The sequence below is a fragment of the Zootermopsis nevadensis genome, unplaced genomic scaffold (assembly GCF_977971745.1).
Source record: "Zootermopsis nevadensis isolate Lab colony 2312 unplaced genomic scaffold, Znev_1.0 Znev_ptg000006l, whole genome shotgun sequence".
NCBI classification, from domain to species: Eukaryota; Metazoa; Arthropoda; class Insecta; order Blattodea; family Termopsidae; genus Zootermopsis; species Zootermopsis nevadensis.
Window position 1 is genome coordinate 7,650,955 of NW_028259138.1, and position 14,390 is coordinate 7,665,344.

General features: G+C 35.6%; 1 protein-coding gene across 2 annotated transcripts in view; it reads left to right on the plus strand.

Moving 5' to 3' along the window:
* Positions 1-14,390, plus strand: part of LOC110837377 (unconventional myosin-Ie) — a 79,357-nt gene extending 64,967 nt beyond the window's left edge. For both annotated transcript variants that reach the window (XM_087343640.1, XM_087343639.1), the window contains exons 13-24: positions 1,891-2,028; positions 2,343-2,492; positions 2,635-2,779; positions 3,360-3,480; positions 3,907-4,070; positions 4,677-4,832; positions 5,246-5,385; positions 7,182-7,333; positions 8,388-8,639; positions 10,242-10,371; positions 11,858-12,042; positions 12,699-14,390. In XM_087343640.1, coding sequence (XP_087199766.1) covers positions 1,891-2,028; positions 2,343-2,492; positions 2,635-2,779; positions 3,360-3,480; positions 3,907-4,070; positions 4,677-4,832; positions 5,246-5,385; positions 7,182-7,333; positions 8,388-8,639; positions 10,242-10,371; positions 11,858-12,042; positions 12,699-12,775 — 1,810 coding nt within the window. In that variant the 3' untranslated portion in view covers positions 12,776-14,390. The remainder of the gene's footprint in view (positions 1-1,890; positions 2,029-2,342; positions 2,493-2,634; positions 2,780-3,359; positions 3,481-3,906; positions 4,071-4,676; positions 4,833-5,245; positions 5,386-7,181; positions 7,334-8,387; positions 8,640-10,241; positions 10,372-11,857; positions 12,043-12,698) is intronic.

Here is a 14,390-nt window from a genome sequence, read left to right on the forward strand (position 1 = left end):
GTAAATGTATATTGTGTGGTGTTATTATGTTATGTGACATTTATTGAAAAATGGGAGCATACTAAAAGTGCCACATAAAATAACTGATGGTAACAAATTTCATAACCCCCACATTACATGGCGTTTGTGTTACAGTCGTAAGATCATATGACTGCCATGCTGGTACTGTAAAAAATAGGAAATTAAGTCAGGAATGTTGCATTTTGTCTACTGGCAGCACAGCAGGTTCATTGGTTAAAAGTGACTGGTAGGGAATAGATACACTGGGCTTGTAATCCTGGGGTCTCAGGTTCGATTCCTGGTGGTGCCCGGATTTATAACTTGTGTTGGGCAAGGCCGTGGTCCAGGTATCGCGGAGTTTTCCTCCGGGGCTTCCCCGCTTTCTCCGTAGCATCCCAACAATTACTCCATTCACACACAGAAGAAGGCAATGGCAAACCACTTCTGGATCATCTGCCAAGAACGTATATGAACAGGTCCCTATCAGAGGGAACGTGTTCATAATGTCACCAGGGGTCGGCTCCGATCTGATGGGGGGGGGGGGGAGAATAGATACATACAGACACACACACAGATATACATTTCCAAATACCCATGCATGCGCGTGCGCAAACATACATATGGATGCAACACCACAACTGTCTTTATTCTAGTCCAATAAGGGAAGTAGGCTTAAACTATGAATTAAATTTATATTATATATATTTATTATTGACTGCAAATGGGTTTATACCCGGTGGCAGTGTCCTACAATAACATACAAAACAATGAGACAGAACAGAACAATGAGATACATCAACACAATGAGACAGAACAAAACAATAAACAAAAGGACACAACAAAAACAATAAGACACAATAAACAATGAGATACATCAACACAGAGACAGAACAAAACAATAAACAAAAGGACACAACAAAAACAATATGACACCCAAACAATGGGATACATCAACACAATGAGACACAACAAAACAATAAACAAAGGACACAACAAAAACAATAAGACACAATAAACAATGAGATACATCAACACAGAGACAGAACAAAACAATAAACAAAAGGACACAACAAAAACAATATGACACACAAACAATGGGATACATCAACACAATGAGACACAACAAAACAATAAACAAAGGACACAACAAAAACCATAAGACACAACATACAATGAGATACATCAACACAGAGACAGAACAAAACAATAAAAAAGGACACAACAAAAACAACACATCCCACTCAAAATCAACCAACTCATAAATTACAAAACCATCCAACCTCAAGTACTTAACTTAAAAAAAAGAACTTAATACCACCTAGACATAAGACAATAACTGTAATGTATTACAAACGTCATGAACTGATGCACTCACACAACAATACAATGAGACACAACAATACAACATACCACACTCAAAATAAAACATCTGACACACAATAAAAAAACACACATCCACTAATTAATCACAATACTTAAGAGTGGAATATAAAGTCCGCTCTCAGTACATGAAAATTTTATCCCAAAGAACTACAGCCCTTCATCACTTGGAGACTAAGACACTTCACATCACTTATCACCATTTATTCCCAACTTAATAACCCTTAGCTTGTAACTACTTTTCTGACCCTCTTTCTAAAGGTGCCTAATTTACAGGGGAAAGACTCTAGCACGCCTGGAGGTAATTGGTTCCAGCTTCTTATGGTCCTATTTACAAAGGAATATTTGCCTACATCCGTTCTTTGTTTCCTAGTCCTAATTTTCCGAGTATGATCGTCCCTGCCCAGGTAGCATGGCTTTAATAATCTATCCTCTATCATTTTCCAAGCCCGGCCCCCCGTGTATGCTTTGAAAAGGGCGCACATTTTTATTGGTATTTGTTGTTTGCAGTGCATTCCTTTGTAGCCTGTTCCCTGACCAGATTAACACAAACAGCAAGTCTCGTCCCACCACAGCTGGCAGCAAGATTAGAACTCAAGCCAACAAACTTGTGGATGAATTGATGAAATGCACACCTCACTACATCAGGTGATGGAACTTTCATTAATAAAGGAATTCAGTCAGAATTTATTATGTGGTTGATACCATCCAAAACTGGAATGTACTTATGTCTTGGGGTGTTTTTCTTTGAACCTAAGGTCTTACATTTGAATTAGTTGTTACTGTGGTCAAGAATTTAACATTAAATCTTGGATGTGATGGCAGCTGAATGACCTTGTTACATCCTTTGATCACATTTAAGTATTCTTAGTTTATTGTCTTTTCCTTCATTCACAATATTTCAGGAGACACAGACAATTTATTTATGTTGTGATTTGACTTATTTTATTTGATATTTTCAGATGCATTAAACCTAATGAAACCAAACGTCCAAGAGATTGGGAGGAGCTGAGGGTGAAGCATCAGGTTGAATATTTAGGGTTGAAAGAAAACATTCGTGTTCGTAGAGCTGGATTTGCATACAGAAGACCATTCAACAAGTTTCTTCACAGGTTCGCTTTGTTACAGTTACATTTATATTGTACATATAAATAATATGACTTCAATTTAAATGATCTAGAATATGCGTTAGCTCTTTCCTTGACCTTAGCTTGAAGTCATTCATGTATATCATATTCAATCAACATTATACAGGTATGCCATCCTGACCAAAGAAACTTGGCCTTGCTGGAAGGGTGACGATAGAAAAGGAATAGAGTGGATTATGAGAAGTGTCCACATGGAGAAGAGCCAGTTTCAGCTTGGTAAAACCAAGGTGTTCGTCAAAGCTCCAGAATCTGTGAGTGTGTGCAGTAAATTTTTATGATACAGACTTAGACATGTGACGTTTAGCCATCTACTAACTCCGCCTGAAAGCTGACATTATCCTTATGGGTTCAAAATAAAAGTGTATAAAAATTGAATAAAATGTGAAAGTACAGGCTGTATGGCAAATATCCTATTGGCTTAATAAATAATTCTACAGTCTCTTCTGGTTCTTAGACATCATAAGGGAAGACAAAATATTTTGAATGCTATTGATATGTTAGGGTTGATAAATTGTAAACATTAATCCACATTACCTTATATACTTGAATGATTCAGTCAGGATGACACAGAAGTTGTGGTTATAATGTAGTTAGAATAAGGTCCTTGTAAAATTGCAAAGTTTTGGGAATATGTGTAAATGATAATTATACCAAATTTTTTGCGGTGCAGTATTACACCCTATCAGATTATAGCAGACTGCATGGTTCAGTAAATTCTGGAATTTAATTTGAAACCATCAGTTTCCATACAAGCAGTAAGATTGAAATAAGTAAATTATATGCTTTATGAATGTTGACAACATATTGTTATGTTGCTTTAATTAAACACAGCTGTTCATGTTGGAGGACCAAAGAGACAGGAAGTATAATCACTATGCAAGAGTAATTCAGAAGGCATTCAAGAAGTACTTTGCTCGCCGTCAGCATGACAGACAAAAGGAAGAAGCTGCAAGTAAGTGGCTCAGATAAGGTAAAGTAAGAAAATTTAATGTCTTATATTGATGTAGATCAGTTTTCCTATTACTTTGTTGTCATGCTAGCCAGTGAAAATGCAAGAAACTTTTTTTGTGCATTATGCCTGATTTGAAAGCTTGTAGTTAATTTACTTTTTAATAGATGTCAGTGGTTGATGTCTGTATAGAAAGCCAAAATGTTAGGCATTTTGACAAACATAATTATCTCATTAAGTTAAACAGGAACAGCAGTACTATGTTTTTTTTCTAATTAACTTCATTTTTGCATAACTTATGATCTTCCAGGCATTCAAGACTGAAAATATAAGTACAAATTTACAATGTAAACTGTGATGTAGGTATACATGGTTTGTCAGAGTGCATTGTATTATTAACATACCAGGTCATGTACTGTTTCTGTCTAGATCTGATGTTTGGTAAGAAGGAACGGAGGCGATACTCAATAAATCGCAACTTTGCTGGTGACTACATCGGTCTTGATTCGAGACCCATCCTCCAGAGCCTTGTTGGTCGGCGAGAGAAAGTGGCATTTGCTGAAGTGGTGAAGAAGTATGATCGGCGATTTAAGGTGAGTTATACTGAACGATAAAAATAAGGGGTTGAAAGTCATAGGTGTGTATGAAATAAAAGTGGATATATGCCTTATATGTGACAACTAGTCATGGGTTTGATTCCTGGTAGGATGACCTGATATCAAGCAATCATTTTGGTTTATGTGCTAAGAGGAGGCTTAAAGTTTTACATTAGATAGCACCTTCTTAATCAGAGTTTATAATTAAAATATATTTGAAATTTGTGAAGTATGTAAGCTGTAATTCTACGACATGGGACCGCCGCCTTTACTTCCCCTCCGAAGGAAGTTGTGCTACAGATTTTTATCACCATTAAAAATCCATCGACCTCGGCTGAGATTGAACCCCGCAAACCTTAGGTCCAGTGGCGAGCACGCTAACCACTAGTCCACATAGGGCAACCTTGAATATAATTATATAGACAAATATGTTTCCATTACTTAAATACACACACACACAGTGTAAGAACTGTATTGACAGCACTTTATACCAGATTTGTTTCAGAATGGAGACAAATTTAAAAGTTGCACAGTTTGTATAAGATTTTTTCATTTGAAAAGAAAGACATTAAATATGTAATTATGCCTCTGATTTATTTTCAGGCAGCTCGCAGGGATCTGGTATTGACATCTCGCTCTATTTTCTTAATTGGAAGAGAAGCAATAAAGAAAGGACCTGAGAAAGGGAAGGCTATTGAAGTGATGAAGCGAAAATTAGACTTCGAAAATATCAGCCATGTGTCACTTAGTGCATTGCAGGTATGTGGTTGCAATGGATATCGCCTGTATGTTAGACAAGTTGCAGGATTTAGAAAACTAAGTGTAGCATTAACACAAGTAGTAGAATGATAACAATATGCATTATTTCATTTACAGTGGTTATTATTGTATTTAATATAAACAGTGGGCCAAAGAAAAAGAGCTGTCAGTGTAATGGTATGTAGTCACTTCATAAAAGTTATAATCCAAATCTCTCGTCTGTCTCACTCATACACATGTGCACAGCCTTTATTTACTTAATGAGGCTTTTTTCACTTTAAATCTGCAACAGTGATGATGATGATGATAATATGTATCCCTAAAATGTCGCCAGTACTCAGTTGTTATTATTTCTAGCCAAGACTGTCCATACTGCATTTGTGTCACAGTGTAAAGTGATGAATTCATTTTAGGATGACTTCTTGATTCTACATATGAAAGAAGACTATGACAGTTTCCTTGAGATGGTATTTAAGACAGAGTTCTTGTTGTTGCTGAGCAAGAAGTACCATAACCAAATAGGACGTGATATCACAGTCAGATTCTCAAACAGGTGAGGAGGGTGTTTTATTAATCTTCAGGTTGAAATTTTCAAAATACTTTCTCAGCTGCATAATTCATCATAATGATCCTCAACTGATGTTTCCAGCAGGATCAATTATTCTATGGCAAGACCTCCTCCATTTTCCATATCCTGTCATAAGCACTCCGCTTATGTTTGTGTTCACTTTTTCCATACTTTAATTTGTATGTTTCCTCACTTGATTTCTGTGCCTACTTTCATTTACCTGTAGTGGTCGTTTATTCACCATCTTAATTTTTATGCCCTCAAACGAACTTAATTCTAATTGTGAAATGCATATGTATACGACTGTATTCTTAATTTAAGCAATTTATGTAATGTTTTGGATTTTATCCCATCTTGTTTGTTTCTTGCATATAGCATCAAATGGGAGGTTGTTTGTGAATGATGAATTTGAAGTGATCCGGAAGGAAGCAGGCATGCCCAATTTTAAGGCGCTATCCCAGCATGCTTGGAGGAACTGAAAAATCCTCTAACAACCAGTCAATTTAATGTTTATGTTTACAAGTGTATGGTTACTATTATATCACATTGGTACTAAAGTTACCATTATAAACCTACCTCATGATGTCAAAGATAATTGAAGTAAAATACAAAATAGTATGTTACTTTTTATATGTTGTTCATTAAAAATGTCTGTGGTGTTATTACATTTATAGGTATGAAACTTTTAATAGATATCAGTTTTACTTTCTTAGGGCTAATTTTAAGAATATGTAGTGTCTTATCCGTGTTGTCATATGCATTTTGTTGATATAGTATGTGCTTCACAAGCTCTTCTTACCTATTAAAATTCTGTGTGACATCATGTACACATTTCTTTTTCCATGTTCTAAAATTAGTATTGATGTTGATTGATCAGTCAGTATAAATGGGTGAGCACAATAGAACTTAAAATTATACAGAAAATGAATGTGGCATTCTTAGAACTTCACACCTTCAGTAATTGACAGAAAAACTCTCAAATTTTATATATACTTCACAGAAACTCTATATGTGCTCTGCGAGTCATGGCAGATGCCAAGATAATAATCCGACTTGTCATAAACTTTGTGCAGGGTGTCCCCACTGCATACTTTCTGCTCAAATTTCTTGTACCAGGCATAAATGAATATTTGGCTGGATGGTTCCATATGAAATTGTGTGCAAAATTCACACTCCACAGCTGTTACAGACTCTTTCTTCACTAATTACAGAACTCACCAACCTCCTCTGTTGTGGGGTAGCCATTTTCAAACCTAGTTTCATTTAGCTGATGTGCGCAACAACAATCAGATGGGTCATTTTAAATAAAAATTTGAGAGTTTATCTGTTCACTGGTGTAGTACACTGCATTGTTTTCTGTATCATTGTGAAAGCGTAAAGTTTTTTTATTTCTCATTCTGTATTTTCCAGTAGATGTTTGAAGTGAAAGCCTTTTGTTTCAGCTTCTTTTATGTTTGATTTGAGGTTTTTGTGGCAGTGAATGTGTGGTCTTTGGTCTTCTAGTTTGTGATGATGTTTTATCTTGTAGGTGGTTAACAATTCTTCTACCCTGAAGATGGAAGCAGTATGTCCATCCTAAATGCTGGTGACAGTCTGTCTAGAATACCACATTCTATGTTTTTGTGTTCATTTCTCTGAAAATTTTTGTCTGGGGATTGTGTTATTTTTTATACATAAAGTATGTATGAGAAATAAGATTACATCATGATATGTCTACATAAATTAGTAATCATGGATGGTGAAAGAAATTTAGCAATTAATACTGTTGGAATTGGTTTCAGCCTGGATTTCAGGGTGAAGAAGGAAGGTTGGGGTGGTGGTGGAACTCGTCAGGTTAAGTTTGTATCTGCAGGAACATCAGACATGGCTCTTCTCAAACCACTGGGCAAAGTTCTTACTGTTGTAATTGGCCCAGGATTGCCCAGTAATTCTAGTAAGTTTTTTATTATTTGAAAAGTAACTTGGATTTGATTCACAAATGTGGTATGCTGAACATTTAACAAAAATCATAAAATGTGTGAAGGAGGGTTTCTAGTAGAGTAGACTGCCTCACATTCTAGATTATACTGTAATGTGTTTCAGGTAATACAGTTTACGTGTTGTTTAACTTATTTTCAATTCAATTAATTTATTTACGTGTTTGCCAACAGCAAGAAGCCAGTACTTATAATCACCTACGTCTCTGCTTATCTCTGCCCAGTGTATAACATGTTTGTACTCTTACTGGTATTATAAAACATTTGTTTCTGGGTTGATATATTAAACTTCTCTGTTTTTTTATTCCTCCAATCTGTTATATTATTTCAATATTTTCTTTCGTACATGTTCTGTATCATATGAAATCTTTTCCTTGAAAAAGCCATAATTATGTCATTATTCATTCTTTTTATTTTTGTGTGTAGGTATGGACACATTGTAACTTGCTGCCTATATCATGAAACCCATTTCAACTGATTAATCTGCTATTCCTTGTTGATATTCATCATCTCTTATTAGTCCATTCTGTGCTCCATCTTTACTGATATAGTGACTTTGGCCCTGAAAATACTTTATAAATTTGAGATCTCCTGTGTCTTGAGACTAATGAAGGTTTGAAAATTTGGTTTAAGATAGCCAGGATTTTGTAAAAATATATATAATTTGTGTGTTCTTAGATTACATCTAGGATGTACTATGTGATATCACATACAATGGGCTTGTTAGTGGCCATAGTACCAGTGAGATATAGTCCCACTCCACTGCAGCATTAACTTGCCGGAAACTTCTGCAGGGGAGGAAAAAACACACCCGATAAAAATTAGAGGCAGAATCTCAATGTAATAAACATTTTCAACTCAGAGACAGCATTTCACTGTATTTTTTCAGGGTACTACATTTTAAAATTTTATCTGGCAAGGGGAATGCTTTTTTGTAAATATTCTACTAGATACCCCATATATTGCTCATAATTTTTTGTGGTTATTTTTCTTCCTTTTGTTTACCCACAGAACCCATTCTGCAGCGTGTAGTTGTGGGAGGCAGGCAATCGAGAGTTCAGAGAAATAACATAAAACAGGAACTTGGTACCCTGAAGCCACAAGTAACACCTCGACAACCCGGAAGTTCACCTTCAAGACCAGCACCACGATTGCCTTCATGCTCTGCTCCCCGCTCTAGTATTAGGGCACCTCCTCCCCCAAGTGAGCCTGCACCGCCAAACCAACCTACTGTTCGCCCAGGCTTCAGGCTTCCACCTTTCAGTATGCAATCAGATTTTTTATCACAGTAATGTACATAAGATATAGCAATAAGAGATTTCAGTGTCTCGTCAAAGATCTGTGTTGTAATAAATATATCTGTAAGTTTTCTTTTTCTGTATGAAACTTGTGTGAATCTTGGTTCCTGGCATGAAATGAAGAAGACAGATTAAGGGTGTTTGAGAAGAGGGTGTTGAGGAGAATATTTACATATAATTAGAAGAAAGTGTCAGAAGGCTGGAGAAAACTGTACAAGTAGAAGCTTATTCATTTTTACTCTTTACCAAATATTATAGGATGATTAAATCAAGGGGAATAAAATGGGTGTTGCATGTGGCATGTATGGGGAAATGAGAATTGTGGACAGAATTTTGCATAAAAAGCATGAAGGGATCTGAACTATTGAGAAGACGTAGCTGTAGATGGTAGGATAATATTAAAATAGATTTAAAGTAAATGGGGTGGAATGATGTCATATGTGGACTATTTATCTGGCTCAGGATAGGGATGAATATTGGGTTCTTGTGAACACAGAAATCAACCTTTGCATTTAATAAAAGTGGGGAATTTCTTGACTATCTGAACAACTATCAGCTTCTCATGAAGGATAATTTACAACAGAGCATGTTAGTGTAAAGTTTATACATGATGAAAATGAAATTTGCCCAAAACTATCTGAGTTTATCAAAAACTGTTACAGTAATTTCTAAGATGAAATGTTCTTAATGTTGTTAATTTTAAGTACTTCGTGCAAAGAATGAACTGAAATATATTTTCTTGAAGAAAGATGATAGTAAGACAGTTCAAGTTAATTCTGTAATTAATTTATATTTATTCATTCGTTGCTATGTACAATAATGGGCGCTAACATTTTACACCAGGTCCCTCTGTGAGCATATAAGTGTACTGATTTTGCAGTACAAGATAGATTGTGATGGTGGAAGGTGGATGGATCTAGCTGAGTATCATCTTCAGTTGTGGGCTGTGGTGTCAAGGTGTTAGTACCTTTTGGGTTGTACTACTGTCCGCAGGAGTTAAGTAAATACCTGTGATGTGGGCAGCGTGATAGGCAAGTGATATTTGCATGTGTAACTCCTCTCTTCCTGAGTGGAGAACATTAGTCTTTATTGTTCAAAGATATTTTTCACGTGTGTTTCTTGATTTCTGCTGTTACACTGTTTGTAGTAGAGGTGGCTTAAACTTTGATGATTCCAGTGATTCAGAATGTGACTGCATTTACACTACCCTTGGATAGAGAATCCAGTGATTAATATGCTGTATTTTTATTAATATTTTGTTTTATTTTGATCCCAAATTAAAATATAAGCTCAGTGATACAAATTTAGAATAATACTGTAATGAATTTTGTCATCCGCAATTAAATATACAATTAAAATAATGCAGCTGTCATTTATATAACAATAAGTACATTGTGAAGCTTATGAAGAAGGCGGGTGAGTGTTTATTTGGAATCAAACTGTATTTTACCCATGAAATTTACATGAAATCAGAACAAGTACAATGTTTTTCAGTCTCTTAGTGAAGAAGCACATGACTTCCCAGGTCCTCTTCAAAAATTGTGATCCTAATCGTGTTGTTCCATAGGTGGTGGGTCAGGAAATGCTCCAGGCCAGGTACCAGTCCTACCAACTGCTTCAGTTTCTCGATCAAAACAGCCAGTTAAAACCATTAATCATCAAAACTTTATGCAGACACCACAGGCAGGCGTGGCTGGGTGAGTTATGTCGCATGTTTCTTGATCTTGAATAACTGCTTTATTAAAAAGAATGATGCTTGTTGTCAGTGTGTGTGTGGTATGACTGCTTTCTCTTTTGCCGAGCTATGCAGTTCATACATTTATATGTATATTGTACTTTTTTCGGTTATATACTATACATTCCAGTTTCTCTGTCTTCTGTTTGCTTTTTTGGAATGATAGAGATTCACACTGTTTGAAATGAATGCATGCATGGGTGTATGCATGCACACGCACGTGCGCACGTGTGCTTAAATGCATGGTGGTTGTGGTGGTTGTCATTATCATCTGATGGTGTGTTGATGGCGGGAAAGATGCAATCCGATCAGTGTAAAGTAGGAGAATGAGTAAAGTTATGGACAGATATTCATCGCCCTGATGACGGAGGCAGTATGACCTCTGGAATGTTGGTTAACATCGACCAGACTTCACAGCGCAACAACTCAGAAGACAGAAATCTTAAAATATTTAAACATTTTTTCAATTACAATGACAGTGTCCAGTACATGTTTGGTCCAGTAGGAATAGCAGATGTTTGTAAATAATTTGTGAAAGATTATAATATACTTAAGAATGTCAGTAAATAGGAAATTGAGATGTTTATGTGTTTAAAACACGAGTGTTTGACAGAAAATATTGGCATATAGAACATGGACATACTAGTTCTGGAACTAAAATGTTTTGAATGGGTTAAAGACTAAATAAGTATTGGTCAAAATTTGCACATTGACAGTGTTTGTATCTGTATGTATACTTCTGAATGGGTACATGAGGCCTCATCAGGAGACATATTTATTGATTCTTAATTAATGAAAGTGGATTTGTTTTGGTCCAGGTTTGGGGAGCCATATCCCATTCTGACCAAGTGAGCTTACCAACTGTAATTCAGTTTGTCACTCTTTTTCCATGAATTGAGATTTTTAGTGGTTTTTAGAATAAATCTCAGTGTGACGAACAAAGTGAAAGTTGAAAGTTGAAAATGACATGCATATAGTTCTCTGACAAATGTAACCTAGAATTGAAACTTCGGTTTGTACTTAGTAGCAACACCAATAAGTGTTGATATGTTTTGGTACTTGACACTGGTATTTCTGTAGTACCAGATTTTCTGGAAATGGAATAAAGTTTCTTCAAGATGGAAAAACAATCTCTGTATGAGTATGTCATTTTTATAACACAGAAAATTGGTGATGTGAAAATTTCCTTTATCATAATTTGTAATCACCTTTATTATGTATTCCATTAATCATTATGGGAGAACATTGCTTATTATCTGGATAAGTATACGCACATACCGCACATATCAAAGGCTGGCTTGTTTTCAGGAAAGTTGCCTACCCTGTCAGGCCTGATAGATGCAATTTTCTGTCAGTAGGCACTGAAGCAGATCAGGAGCTGTCCTATGTACAAGAAGAGACTGAAAATCTCAGTGGGAGATACTAACATTAATGTCTGGATATTTCAGGGTGAAACGAGCAAGTTTGAGCCAGAATGCAACTCTGAAACCCATACCGGGTGGAGGTAAGCCCCGACCACCTATGAAGCCGAAACCTGCCCTACCCAAGTGCAAGGCATTGTATGACTATACTGCCCAAGATGTGGATGAATTATCCTTCAAAGAAGGTGATATTATTGAAATTGTAAAGGAACGTAAGTATTTTTATGCCCTGTGTGTGAGAATTTGCTGGGATCTTATTGTGTGTGCAAGTGATTTATTGTATGTAGTAGTGATACTTCCTTTTATGTTTTTCAGTTGTAGCTTATTCAGTAATGAATTTTTCATTGATTGTTTAATCTTTACTGCATGAAACGTCACACTATGATGACTCAGACTAATGTTTGTGTGATACTTCTTTCATCAGATGACCTGTACAGCGCACACCAGAAATCTGGCCATTGCATTTAGGGACATAACCATTATTGATATAAGTGCTAATTGTAGTGTAGCACTGAATACAAATCCATTTTTCTTTGAATTGTTTTAATAACAACTTAAGGGTTCATATTTAAACTGTTACAAACTCATCTAACTGAATTTTTTATCAGCTTACACAAAAATTTCAAAGTGACCTCCTTTGGCTTGAATAAATGCTGCTAGGTGTTGCTCCAGTGAATGTCTAATGTTTTTCTGTATTTCCTTTTAATTTCTTGGATTCCAGTAATAATAATATCAATTGTAATATACCATTGTCTAAACCTTTAGAAGGGAGAATTACTTGAAAAAGTTGAAAAAACCTATATCGCTGTAGTGTAGAGGTTGCAAGCGCATTCCTACAATAAGTTTGTGTCATTCTCTTGCTTTGCAGATGAAGGAGGATGGTGGCAAGGACGATTACAGGGAAAGGAGGGACTTCTGCCTGCTAATTACATTCAGAAACTGTGATACTAGTGTGGACTGGATACAGTTTATTCTGGTTTAACACACTGAAGAACTACTTCTTCAGCGTTCCTGTTAAGTTACAAGTCAGCATCATTTACTTACTGTAAATAGTGATACAGTAATTTGATTTCTCTTTAGCCCATTCATCAAGTTGGGCCTGGTATGGCTAGTGAAGATCATGAACAGTTTATCCTTTGTGAAAGTCCGTCTAGCAATGCTTGTGATGTTGTTGGGTTGTATTTTCATCGTATTACAGATATATCCTGATTTGCACAGTACTTGTGATCCTCAGAAACATGAAGTAATCCAGAAATTGACTTTTTTCTATAGACACAATTTTTAAAATGGGAATTATTTTTCTAAGAGAACTTTCTAATGATGAGCTTTGTTACTGTGATTACTTTTGGTTACATAATGTTGTAGTAACGTAGAAAGGCATTTTGATACATCAGTTGGAGCTTACACTCTGCTACTGATGTGTGCTTGGTTGGAAACCCTGCATGAGAGATCAAAATTTTCGAGCTCCAGAAAGTTAGTGAGGTGCAAATTATATTTTTGGGATGTGACACATGAATTAATGGTATTGCTGAGAATGAGATATGAAGTTTCACAAACTGAAAATTCTTAAATCTGAGTAAACCTACATTTGAATCATTGGCTGGATTAGGATGTCAGTTACCAGTTGAAGGAATGGTCAGTGGGCCACCCCCATAAACAGAGAATTTCCTTTAGCAGGATGTTAGGCAAACTGAAATACATACAGTGCCACTTGAGTCTGATTGGCTGCCCTGTTTTATTCATCTATTAGATACAAAATTCTGGCTGGATGTTTCACAATCTCACTGTTCATTCCTGTTGAATTTTACTAGGTAGATCGTAACAGTGGCCTCCGTGGAACATTGCAATATAAAATGCCCAACTTTTCAAATTAATTTGAGCAGAGTGAAACAGACTCCTTGTACATAAGAAAATAGGATGCAAATACAGACAATTAGTCAGAATAAAAATTGTGTTTATAAGAAAGTGATGAAACTTTATATGTCTAAGTCAGGTTATAATTATTCAATATATTAGAAAGAGAATTGTGGTCACTTTCCACGTCAGTCTCTCTTAGGAACACTTACTACTTGGTTCATAACTGAACTCTTTTAGCAAAAAAGTCTGTTCATAGAACACATTTATAAATGAAGTGTCTGATACTATTTTGCTGTTACTGGTTGTTAAGTAAGTGTCCTTACATTTTCCATATAATATAGTTTAATTTCTTCACTGTTAATGAGATTTGTAAGAGTTTTATTAAAATCATATTTGCTTGGTTATAGTTCCTGCATTCATTTATTTCTCGTAATTTCTAGCAACAAGTTACTGCTGTATTTACTTCATATAGTTATTGATAGCAAGCAATAGTGAGTGAATGCGTTTTGACGTTGGTTATGTTGCATATGTAAAGAAACCTGCCATTTTTCTGCAAGAACGCGGACATTAAAATGAGAAAAAACTGATACAGGAACTATATTTTTAACATGTTGAGGACCATGTGCATTATTTTGTAATATATAGTTTAAAATGTTGTTATTAGAATGTAATAAAATATAATATAATCATGAAATATACCTGC